General features: G+C 40.1%; 1 protein-coding gene and 1 pseudogene across 3 annotated transcripts; both read right to left on the bottom strand.

Annotated features, from left to right (window-relative positions):
* Window positions 1–8,082: 8,082 nt before the first annotated feature.
* On the bottom strand, window positions 8,083–19,772 carry HEY2 (hes related family bHLH transcription factor with YRPW motif 2). Of its 3 annotated transcripts, none has more exons than XM_032158394.2 (5): window positions 19,544–19,772; window positions 17,531–17,609; window positions 17,320–17,403; window positions 14,856–14,937; window positions 8,083–10,235 (listed from the first exon to the last, which is right to left on the bottom strand). In XM_032158394.2, the coding sequence occupies exons 1-5, from the start codon at window positions 19,624–19,626 to the stop codon at window positions 9,550–9,552; spliced, it is 1,014 nt and encodes a 337-aa protein (XP_032014285.1). In that variant the 5' UTR covers window positions 19,627–19,772; the 3' UTR covers window positions 8,083–9,549. The 3 variants fall into 3 exon arrangements, with proteins under 3 accessions (XP_032014285.1, XP_058286578.1, XP_058286580.1); XM_058430595.1 differs by lacking the exon at window positions 19,544–19,772 and adding an exon at window positions 19,019–19,034 and having other exon boundaries at window positions 8,169–10,235; XM_058430597.1 differs by lacking the exon at window positions 19,544–19,772 and adding an exon at window positions 18,546–18,763 and having other exon boundaries at window positions 8,169–10,235.
* Window positions 11,231–11,379, bottom strand: LOC116477978 (U2 spliceosomal RNA; annotated as a pseudogene).
* Window positions 19,773–20,222: the final 450 nt, after the last annotated feature.

The following is a 20,222-nucleotide window of genomic DNA, read 5'->3' as shown; positions in this document are numbered from 1 at the left end:
TAGCAGCTCAAAACCCATGCCCAGTCACGGGTGGTTCATTAGTTTTATGAGTACTGTATATACGAAAGATCCTGCACTGAGTATTAGTGGCTCAACTCCGTTCACCTTTGTGTGATTTGCTTTTTGATAGTGAGGGACATCACTTGAAAACAGTAATACAATTTTAATCTCAGCCATGCTCACTATATTTAAGATTTTTCTTTTAAAGAAACATGACCCCATTGTATTTATTTTGAATCAGACTAAAAACCATTGCTTTTGAAGACAGGAAACATAAAGTGTGCTATCCTAACAAACAGATAGACCTATTTAGCTCATCCACAACAAAATAAAAACCCCAGACACCTAAAATATAAAAGATATAAAAGAAAATGTTTGTTTGCTTTGTGGTCACTTTGTCTCAGAAAGAATCATGTACTAGAAATTAGGAGACCTGGATCGTGTCATTGTGGGAAAGATGATCTAACTTGGCTGTGCCTCCATTTTTCTCATCTGAGAAATGAAGCATAGTCTAGTTTATGTTCTTCTAACTCTGAAATTCTGCAAATCTGTGAATATATTCATAAAAATCAATATGTACATGTTATTCATTTAATGTGAAGAGAATGGATATTGGGGGACTACCTTAGTATATATTTGAATGAAAGTGTCTGAATGGGAAAGCAGAACTTGTGTATAAGACCAAATGAGGCCAGGCACGCTCATTCCTGTAATCCCAGCACTTTGGGAGGCTGAGGCAGGTAGATCACCTGAGATCAGGAGTTCAAGACCAGCCTGGCCAACATGGCAAAACCCTGTCTCTACTAAAAATACAAACAATTAGCCGGGCATGGTGGCAGGTGCCTGTAATCTCCGCTACTCAGGAGGCTGGGGCAGGAAAATTGCTTGAACCTGGGAGATGGAGGTTGCAGTGAGCTGAGATCACACCATTGGACTCCAGCCTGGGCTACAGAGCAAGACTCTGACTCAGAAAAAAAAAAAAAAAAGACCCAATGAGACTTAATGTGGACATTAAAACATCTTTAATAAACTAAATTTGAATAAGCTGCACTACCATTTATTGATAATATACTATGTGTCAGGTCTTATGAACATTATCTCATGTAATCCTCAGAAAATCCTTATGAGACAGCTTTCTTTTTTAAAATTCTATTTTATGGCTGGGTATGGTGGCTCATGCCTGTAATCCTAGCAGTTTGGGAGGCAGAAATGGTAGGATCACTTGAGCCCAGGAGTTCAAGAGCAGCCTGGGCAACATAGCAAGACTCCCATCTTAAAAAAAAATTAGCCAGGCATGGTGGCCCACACCTATAGTCCCAGCTGCTAGGGAGGCTAAGGAGGGATGATTGCTTGAGCCTGGGAGGTCAGGACTGCAGTGAGCTGTGATCATGCCACTGTATTCCAGCCTGGGTGACAGAGGAAGACCCTGTCTCAAAACAAAACAAAACAAAACTATCTTACTAATGATAAAAACAAAGCTTAGTAATTTGTCCAAAGTTACATAGCCATTAAATCTCAAGATGCATCAGGTCTGTCTGATTTCAAAACCTGTTACTTTAGTCTTTATACTTATTATACTTTTTGAAGAGTTGTGATATTTTAATTATGACTTATAAATATTGAATAGAGATAAATTCACCAGAATTATAAATATGGAGTTCAAGCTGTTTATAAGTGGTCTGATGAATAAGCACCAAGAATTTTAAGAAGCTCCCACATCTTAAACAGAATTGCTTAGTAAACTTGATTTAAGTAATTAAACATGCATTTTTCTAGATATGGCTGTGAAGTTGCTGTATTATTAAGCAAACAACTTCCTTGTTAATGTCTTTACTGTATCAGTAGAAAATACACTTACACAATTTTTTTTTTTTTGAGATGGAGTCTCACTTTGTTGCCCAGGCTGGAGTGCAGTGGTGCGATGTTGACTCACTGCATCCTCCACCTCCTGGGTTCAAGTGATTCTCCTGCCTCAGCCTCCTGAGTAGCTGGGACTGCAGGCGCCTGCCACCACGCCTGGCTAATTTTTGTACTTTTAGTAGAGATGGGGTTTCACCGTGTGAGCCAGGATGGTCTCAAACTCCTGACCTTGTGATCCGTCCACCTCGGCCTCCCTAAGTGCTAGGATTACAGGCATGAGCCACCGTGCCAGGCCAGAATTTTAACGCTTAAACTATACATTTAAGTATAACAAACAAATAACTTTCACCACTTCTCTCACTGTGTCACATCCTAAAGACAAACAGTTTGTGAACTTTGTTTTTTCTTTTGTCCAAGCTCCTGATATCCAGAGCAAAGGGGTTGTCTTGTCTGCTGCATCTCGGTGTTTGGAGAAGTGGCTAAAGGCATTTATATCAAATTATTGTTCCTGTGTTGTTTTGTCTGTGGCTCCCACTCTTGGGAATCCTTGGGGTTTGAGGATCACATCAAAAAAGTATCTCTGGTATGAGAAATGGTCCGTGTGGCCAGATAATTCATGGGTTGAGCACTGAGACTCGTTTCCCATGATCGTCTTGGTCAGGAGGCACTTGGTGTTTTAAGCCTGTTCTCTTGATGCAACACATATGCCTTAAATCTGTTTAATGATTTAGCAGTGATGGACTCATGAATATATTTCAGATGGGCCCAACGGCCTCTCAAGCTTCCTTCCAAGTATCAGTAAAAGACATGTGTTACCACAGGCAAGGTTTGTCCCCTGAGCTTGGCCATACCCTCATCTCACTTATCTGATGGTCACCAGCTTGCACAGGTCTTTTTGGTTTTTGTTTTTGAGATGGGACCTCCCCCTGTCACCCAGGCTGGAGCACAGTGGCATAATCATAGCTCACTGCAGCCTTGAACCCCTGACTCGAATGATCCTCCTGCCTCAGCCTCCCACGTACTTGGAACTACAGGCACATGTGCCCGGCTTCCACATGAGTTTTCATGATGTTACCACACGAGTTTTCATGATGTTACCACACCCAACCATTTGTACTATTTTACGCTTATCTTTTCATTGTCAGAATGATGTCAAAACAATAAAATAAATCTAACAGTGGCTGCTTGTAAGATCAAAATGTGACTGGCTTTGTTCTTATTTAAGAGTGGCTTATGCCTGGGACAGAAATGTGTTATCACGAGAGTCAAATATGGTCTGTGTGCCTCTGTGTTTTGCCCTCATGACTGCAAACACGTCTCCATCATCTTGCCAGATCCCCAAACAAGCCAATCTGATGCAGCTGTGCTGGGACAGACTGGTTAGGACAGGGAAAGAAGCCAGTCATTGCTGGCGTAGGGGAAAGTCTACCCAAACAGAGCTATGCAAAGCTCTGGTCACATTGTTTTGGTGGAAAAAAAAAAAGTCTTTAGGTTCTCTGCAATTAAGGAAAAAGGTTAAAAAAGAAGTGCTGAAAGACCTAGGAAGGTAAATCCTGTTCATCTTGATAGCTTATAATCAGGAAAGGAGGGGTTAACTAACCTAAGATATTCACTTGTGTTCAGAGTCATAATTTATTACTGTACTTATACAAGTAAAACATTATGAATAATAGCCATTCTTTGCAAAATACTTTTTCTTCCACATGAGAAAATGTGACTTTGTTTTCATTGTAATGAAAACACAAGACTTACAATGCAAACTTGATACAAGAAACTTTAGAGTTAAGTGCCAAGGTTATTCAACCTCTTTCTACCCCTTAAAAAAACTTATAATACATTCTGTTACATCCATGTCACACTTCATATGCATGAATCTCTTCATTTCCACACACTAACAGAATGACAACAGAGGTCAAGAGAACCAAATATTTAGTTTATAGAAGGCTAAGAACTTAGAGGCACATAAAAACGTCTCTGGGCATAAGATTTTTGAAAAATTATACACATATTAACTGTTAACTGCTATCAAAAACATTCTTTAACTATAGACTGAAGAGTTAGGTCAGTTAAAAGGCCCTTTCTGATAACAAGAATTATTAAAGTGAATGGGTTACTGGACAGGTCTTCACTGGTCAAATGAAGAATTTTGTTTTATGGCATATGGACCTATGGTGTATAGACATTCAGAATAATGCAGCATCCTCCCTAAACAACAACAACAACAACAACAACAACAACAATTTCTTATCTTTCAGAAATGGAAGATTGGAAATGATTTTTTTTTAAAATTCAATTTGCTTAGCACCTTAATACTTTGCCATTTTGCCACACCTTTGTCAACTACTTTGAGTGAGATTATAGAATTTTCTTTGGTTGCCTTTAAAGATTAAACTCATAGATGAAGAAAAGATAGGTGTGACTTGATTGAAAGTTGAGTTAAAACTAGAGAACTGCCAAAATAATTTCTCTTTTATGTTGCATTATAATGTGGTTATTCCTTTTTTCATCCTTTCATATATTAAAAGAGTGAGATGGAAGTGGTTTTACGATAATACTATAGCTGGATTTACTGTCATCTTTAGCCAAAACTGATCCTAGGCAGGCTGAAATCCTGGGGGAGTCTGAATAATTCTGAGACCAAAAAAGCACTGTCAAAAGCCACAGCCTAGAGGTCAAAAGTATGAATTTAAGTATCAGATAGTTTTCAGATAGTTTAACTCAAAGCTCAGCCTGCTAGGAATGGCCTTGGACAATTAAGCTTTGTTCTCCAATTCCTAATATGTAAGTAAGTAAACTATTATCTACCCTACAGAACAGTTATGAGGCTTAAATGAAGAAACATATATCAAACACTTAGCATGGGGCTTAGTATAGAGAACAACCGACCAGTATTAGCAGTTAGCATCATAATTGATTTCCTTTTTCAGACCTGCACCTTACAGTCGGTACTGGTTCCAACAGTCAGAGCAGATTCCCTGACCACTTCCTTTCCCTTCCTTTGAAGTTAGAAGTAAGGGAGCCATGGGAAAAAGCACCACCTCGTGCCTAGAGAACCATTTCCCATCTGCCTCTGGCCCCTCACGCAAGATTGTCTATGTAAGCTCAGGGGCTTTTCTTCTTAAGATCTCCCAACCAAGTTCAAAGACAGCCTTCCAAATAATATGAGCTATAGTCACAGTTTATGATGTCATGTTTGCTGCAATGCTTTGTTGTAGTTGCTGAAATATTCACAGCCTCAGTCAGTGCTTAGATCTTAAAAGAATTATAAGGGGGAGTCAAACTCCATTCTTCAGTAAAATGCAGCAGAACAACTAGAAGCAGTCCCATTGAGCAATAAAAAGTTTAAAAAATGCGTCTATCTTTAGACCATTAGGCTTACAAAGTCAATCTAGATTCTTTGATTTGACTAGGACTCTATCCTATTGAGACATTTTAAAAGTAAGCTAAAACAGCCACATTTTAATCTATGTACAACTCTAGCCATGAATTTCTAAAATTGCATTGGAGTACAATACTGTGTTATTGTATTGCCTAAAATCCGAGATGCCATTGAAATTTTTTTTTTTTACATTCTAGTAATTAGGAAGTGTTATGGTCAATGTGTAAAGTTATGTTGTAGTGGTTGAAAACTGATCTTCAACCAATAGTGTATCTTGTAACTAATGGAGTCTTAGACTCACGGAAATACGGAATTCAAAAATCATATTGCTTTCTCATGATGTTACCTAAGGTGATTAGTCTGACTTTGTGATAACTTAATGATTGGCAAAAAGAACAATTTGAATATGTAAGAAAGATAATCCAAAAGCCTTCATTATGTTTGATACCTATGCACAGGTGCATAGGAGAGCGATCTGTCTGGTTAATATTTGAACTTTTCCCTAGCTGCTTGGGAGACTGAGGTGGGAGGATCACCTGAGCCCGGGAGGTTCAGGCTGCAGTGAGCCATGATCACACCACTGTACTGCAGCCTGGGTGACAGAGGGAGCCCCTGTTTCAAAAAATATGTATATATTTCACTTTTCAATGTTTCAACATCACTTTAAAGGTCCCTCATATTTCTTCAAAAATGCAATACCATATTTGTGATAGTAAAATATCCAAAGAAGAGCAAAAAGCCTCCTCCCCCTAGCTCCCAGAATCTCCTTTTGTCACTTTTAGTGCACCTCCTTCTTTTGAGAACCCCTGTGAATAGCTAGGGTGGCAGCCATACCTATCACTATCAGTCTATAGGATTGTACTTTGATGTGCTACTATACACCATGCAAAACTCAACATATACAGTGCAATGCTGGGCCACATAGCAGTTATTTTAAAAAAAATACCTTCTGGCTCACTGATGTGAACTTTAAACAAAATTTCTAATTAGTCATGCACATAGCTTTAAACAGTTGGAAAAACACAAATTTCTAAAAGTGTTACCTTTTTCCTTTTATCCTACTAAAAATCCTTTGAGTTAATTTTGGGACTTTTACACAAATAAAAGCAACCATCAATAAATCAAACCCTGAAAATTCTTTTTCCCTAAAATAACTTTAAAGGGTATAACTCTTTTTCTATTTTGGTAGCAAACATGAAAGTTACCACATCTGAAGGTGGAATACCACCTTCACAGAACACTTGGATGGGAGATGGCAACCTCCGGTGGTCAGGTTAATATAAACAGTGAGATGTGATGCTAAAAGTCGATCATATGAAACATTGATCATAATTAACTTGAAATGATTGAATTACTGACAATGATTATCTTTAGGAACACTTTCTTATTAACTATGTTGCAAGTCCGTTTGCAAATATTTTAGTCAGTGGAATTGAAAAATAATAATCTGGCTGGGCATGAAGGCTCATGCCTATAATCCCAGCACTTTGGGAGGCTGAAACAGGTGGATGAATTGAGCGCAGGAGGTCAACAGCAGCCTGGGCAATATAGCAGGGCCCTGTCTCTGCAAAAAATACAAAAATTAGCCAAGTGTGCTGGTGCTTGCCTGTGGTCCCAGCTACTCGGGAGGCTGAGGTGGGAGCATCACCTGCACCTGGGAGGTCGAGGCTGCAGTAAGCCATGATCACACCACTGCATTTCAGCCTGGGTGACACAGTGAGCAGAGTGAGACCCTGTCACAAAAAAGAAAAAAAAGAAAAGAAAAGAAAAAAGAAAAATAATGACACGTATATAACCTGCAATAAAAAATGTAAGAAAAAAAACAAAAAGGAAAAGAAAGGGAGGGAAGGAGGAAGGAAAGGAATTTATCTTAAAATATTTAATTCAAATACATTTTAAATTCCTGATCTCTAAAAGTTTACACTTTAAAAAAGGAAAAGAAGTTCTCTGAATGCTGACATTACAATAGGAATACATTCAGGTTTTAGATCTTAAAGTAAAAATTATATGGCTGTTGTCCACAAATCGTGATTATAAAGCAAACACCTAAGACAACGAAATCAATTTTCTTATTTGCTACCTCCTTCTATTAGAGCCAACTGAAAATATAAGAACCACAAGGCTTATAGACAGGAGAAACAAGGTGATTTGCTTTTGCCTCCCCCCAACCATTTCATTACCCACTTACAGACAGAAATTAAACTTGCTGGATTTTTCAAAACCAGAATAATATAAAAGCCCTCCCACTTTTTCCTTTGAACAAATTGATAAGCATAATAAAAATCCCTTTCATTCTTTTTATGTTGTTTGGCCCAATAGCTTCAGGAGCTCTAGGATGGTTTATTTAGGCCTCACTGAAGCAGAGGCAATACCCATAAAATTTCCACAGCAACAAAAGAAATTGTCATTGAAGCACAAGGGATTTATCATTAGGATGTATGTACATGCCTATCATGTATGTATGTGATGTTTTTAAAACACTCTACAACAAATGTTTTTGAATTACAACATATATGACATGTTCTAGCTTATTGTCCTGTATTTGGTATACCATTTGGAAGTCTTGAACTTGCACTTTCCCAAGAACTGTAGTTAAGAGTAAAAGGCAGAGGAAACTGATTATTTCTTGCTTCCAAGTATCTTACTGCCTATGCTTAGTTTACAAGCTCAGATAAATGTTATTTTCAGGCAAGCTGTGAATTATATCAAATGATTTTGAAAGACATAAAGAAAAGCCATAGCTTGGATTGTTAGTAAATAAAGACCTCTTGAAATTCATGTCGACTTTCCACATAGAAAGTGGAAGAAAACTTTTCTGCGAAGCAACTCATCCACATAAAAAATAGTCAAAAAGGACTTCATTTAATTAGTGATATGTAAAGACTCTTGCATAGAAAAAGATTACAAAGTAATGCAAAAAAGACTAGGTACAGTAATTTTAAAACAAATATTTAAAAGTATAATTTTGCATAATGTTTAACATTTTCATAATGTTTATTGCTTTCTCCACACAGTAGAGAAATGAAGTGCATAATACATGCTGTGTCTCTTATCTTTTAAACATAAACTCTCACGTGCTTGATTTCAGCATATTAAGAGATTATTTTGTCATTAAACGAAATCGAAAAAACAAAACCACAACCCCATTACATAGCACTAGTTTAGGCATGGGCAAAAATAACTTATGTACATCCCATTGCATACATTCATCTTGCTTTGGGATCAAATGCAATCACTAACTTGACAAAGAGCTTTAAAAATCGTAGCTTTTCTCTTCCCAGTGCTCCCTCCTTGCTTCATCACCTCCAGAAATGTAACTTCTCCCAAAAGGTGACAAGAATAGATGTTGCATTATTAGGAGAAAATGAAGAGGATAAATATATAAAAATAGTCCTAATGAAACTGAATAAGTTAAACCAAACTCCTACCAGAAACTGGAGAGTTTTCAAGTTGGCATGAATTAAATAGCCTCTGGTGGGCACATGGTAGGCAACTGCTCATAGGTGCACTTTATAAATGTAAGGTTTATATAAAGAAGCACCATATTTTGAGCCATCCAAAAAAAAGTGCCTGGGGGCTTGCAGGCAGAGCAGAAATGCTTGTTAATCTGAGAACTGATGAAATAATTGCTTATACCAATGCACTGCTAAATGTCACCTCTTGGCATGTCTGTACAAAAAAGGCAAACTAACATAAAACTAGATCTTTCAACTTGAAAATTATTTTCAGCAGTCATTTTGACCAATAAAACCTGTTAGTTTCAGCAGAGTACTCTTCTCTGGCATGGTATTAAAATGTCTGCAGCCTATTGCAAGACTTCTGTCCCTTTCCTTTCTTAACCTGTCCTCCACACTCGTCTTCCCTTGTGCAATGTTATATATCCAGAAGAAAACTTCCTAAGCTCAGGCACTTATGAAACACGACTCTCTCACTCTCTCTATATATACGTATGTCCCATCTAGTCTCAAGAGAATTCAGTCAGGGCATTTTACTTCCCCAATTGAGACATGCTGATGCACTGCTGGATGGTACGGTCCATATATTTTCCAGGAAACTTCTAAATGGTAACAAGTGTGAAGTTTTCAAAAGTTGCTGATGTCAGCTACCGAGCTGCCTTAAACCAAACAAAAAAGGGAGAGAGAAAAAAGAGAATACCACATTTCCACTCGTGAGGTTTGTGTCTCAAATAGCTTTATTGTTCCTTTGTGGATCTGTCGGCATCTGTATGGCTACCTTCAGGGTGCAGAGGTTTTAAGCTGACTCTGAAATGGAGGACATTCAGTTACTATTGCAAGAAGTTCAAGAAAAATTTAAAAAGCTCCAACTTCTGTCCCCCAGGGTCGGTAAGGTTTACTGTTTGTTCCACTGCTGGTCTGCTGAGGACTGGACGTGGCTGATACTGACAAGGGCGGGCTGATGGCTGTGGCCGCGGCCACTGCTGCTGCTGCGTTTGGGGGGAGCATGGGGAATGCCCCCGCGAAGGACAGAGGGAAGCTGTGTGCAGCCGCGGTGGCTGCTGCGGCTGCGGCGTGGACGGTGGCAGAGAGGGACAAGAGAGAGGTGGAGAGAGGTGGCACGCAGGGGGCGACGCTGCCCGTGGATGGCATTCGGAGGGCTGAATCCGCGTGGGCAAACGTGGCCGTGAGGAGAGCAGAGCCGTGGGCAGGAGGCACTTCTGAAGTTGTGGAGAGGCGACAAGGGGTTGACTCTGAGGCATGGAGGCCGTTGGGCTGGAGCAGGGCTGCGGGCAGGTGGTGGAAGGCGGCGGCCCAGTGATGCGGGTGGAGCGGATGATGGTGGTGGGCCATGGAGGATGTCATGGCCGCCGCCTCCCGCTGGGTGGCGCAAGTGCTGAGATGAGACACAAGCCGCACTCGCAGCGGATCCGAGGAGTCCAGGCCTTCCACGGAGCTCAGGTACCGCGCAACTTCTGTTAGGCACTCTCGGAATCCTATGCTCATGAAGTCCATGGCAAGAGCGTGTGCGTCAAAGTAGCCTAAAAGTGGGTTTGAGCAAAGTAGGGAACAGGAGAGAGATGGGGGTAAGGTAGGGGTGAGAAAATGGTATAGTTAAAAATAACCACCCACTGATGTTCCACTCTGTCCTTCAGAAGACTGAAGTGGAACGATAATCCTTTCTGGAAATATTGCCAGCTATTCATGGTTTTAATTTTTTGCAGAAGTTAAGAAAGTATACTTTGCCACTCACATGTGTGACAACTCTGGCAATGCAATATGCTACAGTTGTTCTTGCAGCTAAATATCACAGTGGGGACAAAAATTAAGAACATCCGCGTTTCAAACACTTCCAGAGAAAGAAATGGGGTCTCCCCTTGGTATTGTGGGATAGTGAAATTCCCCAGGAAACTTTTTCATGGAAATACAGAGTTCCAGTCTGTCTGTCTCTGTCACATGAGTTGGAGATTAAAGGGCTTATCTGAAACATCTTTACTCTCTTGGCATTTTAACAGAGATGCCAAGTGCATCTTAGCAGCTTGAGGACTTTAGAAATGTGCTAGAATCGCAATAAATTCATAACTGCTTCTTGACTAACAATGTTTTTTATCAACAAAGTGAAACCATCTTGTCATAACTTTGTATAAAAAATTTAACGAAAACAAAATGAGTTTTTTTAAAAAAAAATTTGGTTTCTTACTTGAAGATCTTATTTTTCTGTCAGTAATATAAGGCTAAGTTCCTGATATGAAAATACTATATGTTAACACCTAGTTTTTCTGAAGTTCAAATATATGTCCTTACATTTTTCTAGCATACACCCAAGAAAAAAATGTATGTTAATTTTGTCAGTGTATATGCATGCACTCCTATACCTACGGTTACTACCATAAAAATGGCTAGAGCTTGGTCACATTTATCAGAGTCTCTGTCTGAAGATAATACATTGGAATAGAAAATAATAATGTCTAATTATTGGAGTGCCCATGTAGGGCACAATAATAATCAGACATTTGGGGAAATGTTGCCCACTTTGAATGAGTGACGTCTGGTATATACAAACAGATTATTTTTCATTTACGACTTTTTAAAAAGTAATTTCCAAATCAAAAGTTTGGTCTATTCATTTTGGGGATGTGTATATACATACTACACTTGATCTTAGCCAAAAGGCCGAGAAGTGATTAGGGGATGTGTATATACATGAATAAGAAATATCACATTCAAACAAGGTTATTTATTAGTTTATTTATCTTTGAGACAGGGTCTCACTCTGTCATCCAGGCTGGAGTGCAGTGGCCCGATCACAGCTCACTGCAGGCTCCATCTCCCGGGGTTAAGGGATCTTCCTGCCTCAGCCTCCTGAGTAGCTGGGACTACAGGCATGTGCCACCACACTTGGCTAATCTGTTTGATTTTTAGTACAGACAAGATCTCACTATGTTGCTCAGACTGGTCTATAATTCCTGAACTCAAGCAATCCTTCTGCCTCGGCTTCCCGAAGTGCTGGGATTACAGGTGTAAGCCACCATACCCAGCAGTTATTTTTATCTAAAACATTTACATTATCTATGTTTTTGCTGATCAAAGCATTACCTGTTTATTCATCAGCTATTAAAAATTTGACTATCTTAATCTGTAATCAAAGAACTTTGGAGATAGTAGTCACATATATTAGAGTCCTAAAGCTAAAATTCCAACGATTTGGAAGTCCCCAAAAGATATTTGTGGCAAATATATACACTACTAAAACAGAAACAACAACAGTACAAAGCTGATACCAAGAGAATATCATGAAATATGGAAGATCAGCAGCAAAAATAGTTACCATCCCAGGACTCTGACATAGTTAACAAACAGAGCCTCTTGGATTAGGATGAAAAGCTATTCCTGAAGAAGAGGTATTCTTGGAAAGATTTCACATTTTGGTCCTCAGCGTTCTGTAGGGCTTTGCAGACTTCTGACTCCCATGAGAGAAAGACGGGGGTAATGAATAGAATAGACAGAGTCCAGAAATCCAGAGGGATTTTGAAACTTAGGTTATTCTACTAAATCTTCTCTAGATACTATTGTCATACCAAGACAGCCTATAAAGAATGAACTAACAGAATTGGAGCCCCAAGAGCTTCTAAGAATTTTCATTACTGGTCATGAAGTAATTGAAATTTGTGGTTTGCCTGCTATGTTGTCATATATGGCTGAGCTCTCTGTTGTATCTTAAAGGAATATAAATTATGCAATTCCTATCCTATTGTGGACTTCAGAGGGAGATGATGATAGGTAGCTCCCTTTTGTGAATGGATCTTGGGCCAACAGTAACATACATGTCCATACCACTCCCTCTATGCCAGCACTATTCTATCGGCCTTAAGTGAATTAACTTGTAACAGCCTTATGAGTTATACAGTATGGATACCACAACTGTCTTCTTTTTACAGATGATAAAACTGGACCAGCTCCCAGGGGGTCAGTAATTTACCCAAAGTCACAGAGCTAATCAATGGCAGAACCAGGATTTGAAATCAGGCAATCCAGCTACAGATGCGATGTCCTTCACCACTGCACTATGAGGCAGTTGGTATTCTTTTACAATGTTAACCCAAACGGCCAGCTCCCTTCTTTTTTTTATTTTTTAATTTTTTTTGAGATGGAGTTTCACTCTTGTTGCCCAGGCTGGAGTGCAATGGCGCGATCTCGGCTCACCATAACCTCTGCCTCCCGGGTTCAAGCAATTCTCCTGCCTCAGCCTCCTGAGTAGCTGGGATTACAAGCATGCGCCACCATGCCCAGCTAATTTTGTATTTTTAGTAGAAACGGGATTTCTCCATGTTGGTCAGGCTGGTCTCAAACTCTGGACCTCAGGTGATCCGCCCACCTCGGCCTCCCAAAGTACTGGGATTACAGGCATGAGCCACCACGCCCGGCTGCCAGCTCCCTTCTTGAAGGCCATTCTCCAGTGCAATGACCTCTTCAATGACCTGATAGTCAGGCGACGTGTATGGAGCCTACTTGGAAATATCTGTTCACAAACTATTCTGGGACAAATTTTAGGACTGTCCAGGTGGCCAAGAATAGCAACCAAGATGGAACTTAGCTTTTATAACAAAGCCTAAGAACAATATTACTCTTTAGAAGTACAGCTCATGCCAAATATTTGAAACCCCGATAAGAAAACTTAGACTTGTGGCTAACAATGCTAAGGGAAGTAAAGCAATCAAACAAATTTTCTTGTAGCATGACTAATTCAATCAGTATCCTAACACCCTGAGGTAGCAGTTGTAGAGACAGAATCATGGAGCTGCAGGGGCCTTTGGCACTCATGCTGCTAGTGTAGCCCTCAAAGTGCAGCCCAGACTTTTTTCTTAGGTCAGAGGCACAGCAGTGGTCAAGCTAGGCTGGATCATTGGCTTCTGTGATTTAATCCAGTTATCTTTTCTATTATGTAAGAATGTTTGCATTTCATGCCATCATTCAGGATGGTTCCTTGAGAAGGTACAATCTGGGAAAAGTCAACCCATTGGGGATTCTCTGTACAATGGTTACCCTCCCTCCCTACTAGACACAGGAAAAAGATGGTTAAGATCGGGGCTGATATTCTAGAGATCCTCAATGGTATGGCCATACAGGAGTTCAATATTGGTAACAGCTGCTTCCCTCCAACGTCCTGCCTCTGCCCTGATCTAGGACCCATATACTGTGTAGTAAAAGGTTAATGCTGAGCACAGGGAGGCCTCCAGGATTTAGTTGGAGCCCTTAAATCCTTCTGATACCTTCTCCTTATTCAGTTGTTAAATATACTGAATAACACCCTTGGCTAAGGTGAATATCAAAGGATTCTTTGAAGGATGAAAAAGATTCAGAGGGACAAAATCAAGTCTGAGTTGTGATGTGTAAGTGGGATAATGAAATCTGAGTGAACTAGGATCTCAAGGCTGTTTTTAGCATGAGATGAGAGATCCTCTCTCACCACCTCGACAATTCCTAAGTCACTATCCAGTACAGAGGACACCTCTCTAGGGCCCTGGACCTGGAGTGCCTGCTTCTGTTTGCTTTCCCCAAGAATGACTCTGCTCCATTAATGGCTTCTAGTGTAGAGACTTCCTACCTGCACTTCAACTGTTCTGTTTGGTCTAAATTCCAGACCAAGCAAAATCTGAAAACAATAATGAAAATAACTCGAGTCACTTCCTTTGGAATAGCTGAATTATTTTCAGTCTTAGCCTTCATTTAATGAAGACGGAGGAGGAGAAGAAGTAGGAAGAAAGAAGCAGAAGGAGGAGAAAAGGATTGCCTCTAACCTCCTGTTTATGTTTGGATGTTTGTGTGTTTGTTTTTTGTTCTTTCTGTACAGATTCCAGCATGCGCTTCTTAAGTCCTAAACAAATCTCTGACCAGGCTGCTGTGAATGAAGCTTTACTCCCACAGTATTATGAAAGCAAACACAAGCCCAGGGTCAAGTGCTTCTTTTGTTTCAGAAGTTCTTTCCCACGAGTTCAATCCTGCCATTAGCATTGATTTCCACGGCTTTAATCTGGGGCCTCCTATCTCAGCTTGTTAAAGAACTGTTCAGCTATGACTTCCTTACAATATTACGGGGAATAACATGAAAAGAGAAAGGTAAAAAAGGCAAAAAAAAAAAAAAAATGAAGTCATCTACTTACCTTTACCCCCTGTTGCCTGAAGCATCTTCAAATGATCCACTGTCATTTGCAATATTTCAGCTTTTTCTAACTTTGCAGATCCCTTCATAAATAAATAAATAAATTATCAGATGTCCTACAGAAACTAATTTGAAACATTATACACTGAATTTAGCATTATGGCTTCAATTTCCCTCTCACTAGACAATACCAACTTTTATTTTTTCACAGAAAACTTCGAATTCTTTCCAAACTTTACATGAAAGCACTAATTAATGTCATACCTAATGACAAGTAGTTGCCATTTTAACTTTTAAAGACTAAAAGAAACTAGAATAAATGACTTTTTAAAATCATAAGAATAATTATTCTCCTAAGATCACCACAGCAAAACGATTTTGGTTGTAAAAATCTCAAACTTTGCATTCAATCTGTATCTTGGTTAATAATATGTTTTATTATGGGGCATCAATAGTCTTCTATAAATCCAAAGTCTAGAGGAGTTGCATAACAACTCCAGAAGATAAGGAGATAGGATTTTAGCAATTGATTGTTAAATATTTTTAAACTAGAAAACTCCAATAAGTCCTTTCACAGGCCTACTAAGTCCTGAAATAAGGTATTCACACTAGAACAATATAATTGGATCTGCATTTCAAGCAGATCCAAAAATTTTAAAAAGGAAGACTTTTAAGGTTTTCTTCCCCAATAATTACCAGCAGGTGTCACTGTTAATTTCTAAGCTCACAAACAAGAAGTAATAATTTACTGCTTACTTAGGAAGCATCATAAATGCTTAAGGATTTTTGAACCTTTTAAAATAGTTCTTAATAAAATTGTCTTGCAAATATATTTTTATGTCCCTGCTTTCAGAATAAGGAAACCTCTGGTAACCAATTGAAATACAAATGTGCCATTTCCAACTGTCTCGGGGACTGTGGGTGGCTTCTCATTTCCTGGAAGAGCTAAATAATTACCAATATGTTCTCTTTTTTTCTTTTTTAAGGACACTAAGGTTTATTTCAGGTCCCTATGCTTTACTTGTTTTGTAAAAATTATCAGCACCACATACAGAGAGAGTGCCAGAGTTACTTAACTGCTCTAAAGAACACTTTTCTAATCATATTGTGACAGGGCCAACTCACTAGGGTTGGTAGCCAAGCTCTGCAAATGGGAAAGCTTGTGTTTATGGTAACTAACTGCCAAACAACTGACGTTTGCTTTTAAGGTTTAAGTCAACATTTAAGAAAAAAAAATCTAACAAACCAAGAAAAAAAAATCAAACAGACTTCTCCTCATAACTGCAGACATTTCAGTACTCTCAAATTTTAAAAACATCGATTACTGACATTTTCACTTGAAGCCTATTGGCACTGAAAATGCTACTAATCAAAACTACAATTTCCCCACATTATTTTTAGTTTATCAAACACAGTCTCTGCATATAGATTGGGTGTCTTTTTTGTCTTAAAAATGTATAATCAGTAGCATATTATGTTTTGCATTTGGTCAGTGTTTAATTTTTCCATGAAAATGGTACAAGCAGATTCAGTAAAGTCACTAATAATTGAAACTGCACTTTCTGGATAATTTCCAAGGACTTCGTAGGGCTTGTTTTATAATGTTTGCAGATTCATGAAGTAAACAAACAAAATGGAATAAACAAACAACTGTTGTCTTATTGGAATTAAATTGAAAGTATTTTCAACAAGGACATGCTGCCATATCCTTTGAAAGATGCTCTTAGAAATCTGTGTCATTAACCATTGCGGCAGGGGGAGAGCCATGACTTCTAAAACCACAAAAGATTTAAACATTTGGCTTTGTGCTTTTCTAAGTGTGCAAAATCTTTTTCTTTCTTTCTTTCTTTTTTGGTAAAGGAATAGGTGAACTATGAAAAGGGGCATTTATGATTAATTTCATTTTTACCAAACTTCTAAAAAGATGCCCCAAATTAAATGGCATTCTACCAACCCCCAGGGATTAGAAATGAAAGCAAATGGCTTGGTAAATAAATTTTATTGGTATTATCATTTAGGAAATAGAGCTAGAGATGTTACTTCTTGGGCTCTGATTGTTTTCTAATTAAAAAGATTACATTATAAAAAAATTTTGAGAAAAAAATGTTTTTTTTTTTTTTTTTTTTTTTTTGAAGGATACGGTATACAGCACAGTTTTAAATAAAACCACTACTGGTATTCATAGAAAGAACAGAGAAAGCATGAACACTGTTGCCCTTAAGGGGAAAATAAGCTCAAGAATGGAAATGTTTTTCAACTTCATGATGGATTATGTTTTTAATAGTTTTGCCACAACAAAGCATTTTATTGAAATAGCTGCTCTGTGCCAGATCAGGGCACATACACCATTATTTTAATGAGCTTTAACAAGAACCCACATTCCCAGATGAGCGAATCAGATTGTTTGAGCTTTTTTTGGGGGGGGTGGGGGTGGGTGGGGGGATTCTGGGGAGGGGATAGCTTACTTGTTTTTCAAAAGCAGTTGGCACAAGTCTTCTCAACTCAGATAAACTGTTATTTATCCGATCCCGACGCCTTTTCTCTATAATCTATCCAAAAGAAGCAAACAACAAAAGTTTATGAATTCACAAATGATAAAATTACTCAAATGAAAAAATGTAACTGTTACACATTAGTATGAGTTACATGAAATAAAAAGGGGGAAAAATCACATACCCCTCTCCTTTTCTTTCTTGCCATAATCTGAGATGTTGTTGTTGGAGAATTCAATCTCATCACAGAGCTAGTACTTTGCCTATGAAATAAGAAGAGTATGTCAGGTGCTTCATTAACATAACAATAGTTTCTTCTGGGTACTTGTGGCACCCATTAAATATTCAGAGTGATTCCACAGTTCAAGTCTGTGTTATTTTATTCTTAGTTCTTGTTTCACTCTTAACAGACTTTGCTTTCAGCCCGGCTGTCTCTTTTCAGGTAAAAATTACGCCTTAATTTGTAATCCAGATGCTAACCCATTGGCCAAAATGTCCCAGAATTTTTACTTGAAAGTCTCCCAGTGAAATAATTACAGGCAGTTAGGCTGAGAAGTTAGATATTAGCATTTCCTAGTTCCACTCATATATTTTAAAGTCAACTAATTTCAAATAGCTTTCCTTTTCCCTCCTGTCAGGCACACTGAACAAAATAATGCCACTTTTTCAAATCAGGGTTATGTTAAGCACCACTATCAAACAGATGTGCAGTCGTCATACGTCAAACTCTTGTCTCTAGGTGCAAACTTTAAAATAAATAGAAGTTATCTTACTGTTTCAAAACTTCAGTTAGTCATATATTGCAACAGGAAAAAATTGACAAACTTGATGTTTTGCATACTAATCTTCCAAAAATATGCCCTAAATATGCCACTGATAGGAAAATTAAAACTCATTACTTGGTGAATGTTTTACTTTGAAAATGAAACTGTAGGTGTGTCTCAGACTTTAGTCTAAGCTTAAATCTCCAGAAGCAGCAATTCACCTTGGATTTACTAATGAAAATATATTTTTATATTTAAAGTTCAATCGAAGTATTATTTGGTCACACAATTTTTACAATCCTTTCAGTTTGTATCGGTTTCTTTTCATAATTCATGGATACTATGCTTCTTTGTGTTCTCAAATTCCCCAGGTTCCTGTTATTTGTTCTCTTTCATTTTAAAAATGCTGCACACACCAGGTTGCTATTACCTCACCTTCTCACTTCTGGATCTTATTTCTGAATTACCTGTCCCCCTCATTTTCACCCCTTCTTTATGGGTTTCACCTTTCACATGATAGCTTCTGTTTTTCAGACCTCATTTTTAAAGACGGCACAACACTTTAATGATTAGATACTTAAACCGTTGGTTTCGTGTAAATATCTTTGCTCTTGCAGATTTTAGGCTTTGCTTTGTATGTATTAGAATAACAATATGAAAGAAAACCAGTTTTCCAAAGGTAGGAAGAATTTCTCTCTTTGAGTGACAGCTGCAGATAAATAATTAAGGTGCTTCTGGGGATGCCAATTAGAAGCAATTATCATTTGACCCGCCTTGGCTCTAAAATGCCTCGGTAATCTCCCTCTGTCACAGGAAAAGTGGAGGTCTGGCTTCTGTGATTACGACGCCGATCTCTTCCAGACTTGAGAACAAGCAGTCAAAGAAATGATGCCCTTTCCGATGCTTACATCTGTCACTCACTCTTGCATTAGCCAAGTCACAGGCGGTCAATCTGCAAAGTTCAACCTACTTAGCCTTGACATCGCAGGTTGCTTTAATTCCTCCAAAAATCAAGTTGTGATTTTGGTATCTCTAAAAATCAAAAATCAGATTGTTTTTATTTTCTCCTTATCTACTTTGAAAGTGCCCTCAAATACGGTTTCAGTGGCTGGGACATCGCCTGTCGCCCAGACGCTGCCGTTCGCGCGCCCAACTGTGACAGCCAGGACCCTCCCTCGGCAACTCCTGCGCTCTGCCTTTCAGTGGCGTCTCCCATCCTGGCCACTCCATCCCTACGGTGAAAATCCACATCCCTTGCCCGATCCCAACTCAACGCTCTGCGAGCGCCCACCACTCAAACTTTCTCAGGCAAAATTTTCCCCCTCCACCCAGATGCTGCGGAGACGAGCCTTGGGATTTCCAGGGAGCCACGCGTGCACAAAGCTACCCCAAACTCCCGAGCTGCGGGCCGCTCCCGTGGAGCCCGCGCTCACCCCGAGTAATTGTTCTCGCTCCCCACGTCGATGGTCTCGTCCATGTCGCTCTCGGAGGTCGTCTCCTCGCAGGGGCGCTTCATCCCGGCGAAGACCGCGCGGGGCGCGGCCCGGCCGGAAGCTGGGACGCCGAGCGGGGCGCAACACCCTGGCGCCCGCCTCCTCCCTCCCCGGGCCTGGGCAGGCGCGGCTCCGGCGGCGGCGCGATCTGCTCCCAGCGGCTCTTTCCCACGCCGCAACTCTGCTGGGCCGCAAGAGCCGGCGCCGGCCACGCCCCCCCCAGCGGGTGGGGCCAACTCACCCGCCCCCGCGCACCGGCCCAGGCCGCCCGCCCGGCACCGCCCCCTCGCTGGTCGGCGTGGCCCGCGATTGGCTGGGCCAGGGGGCGGGGCCGCGCTCGCCAATGCCCGCCGCAAGGCTCCGGCCGAGGCGTGGGAACGCGGCCGCGGACCTGGTACCCCAGCGCAGCGAGCTGGCGGGGAGCAGCCAGGGCGAGAGTGAGCGCAATCTTGCTAACCCCTGCGGAGGGAGCGCGCGGGCGTCAACGTGGGCGCGGCGGGGGCGGGCCCTGGACCTTGGGTTTCGGCCCTCCTCCGCGCCCCGCGGTCTCGCGGGCGAAGTTTCAGTCCTGAGTGTAAAGAATAACCCCGAGCGCGTGGCTAAGTGCGAGCAGCCGCGT

The sequence above is a fragment of the Hylobates moloch genome, unplaced genomic scaffold (assembly GCF_009828535.3).
Source record: "Hylobates moloch isolate HMO894 unplaced genomic scaffold, HMol_V3 SCAFFOLD_2, whole genome shotgun sequence".
Classification (NCBI taxonomy): Eukaryota; Metazoa; Chordata; class Mammalia; order Primates; family Hylobatidae; genus Hylobates; species Hylobates moloch.
This window is presented reverse-complemented; position numbering and strand designations above follow the sequence as displayed.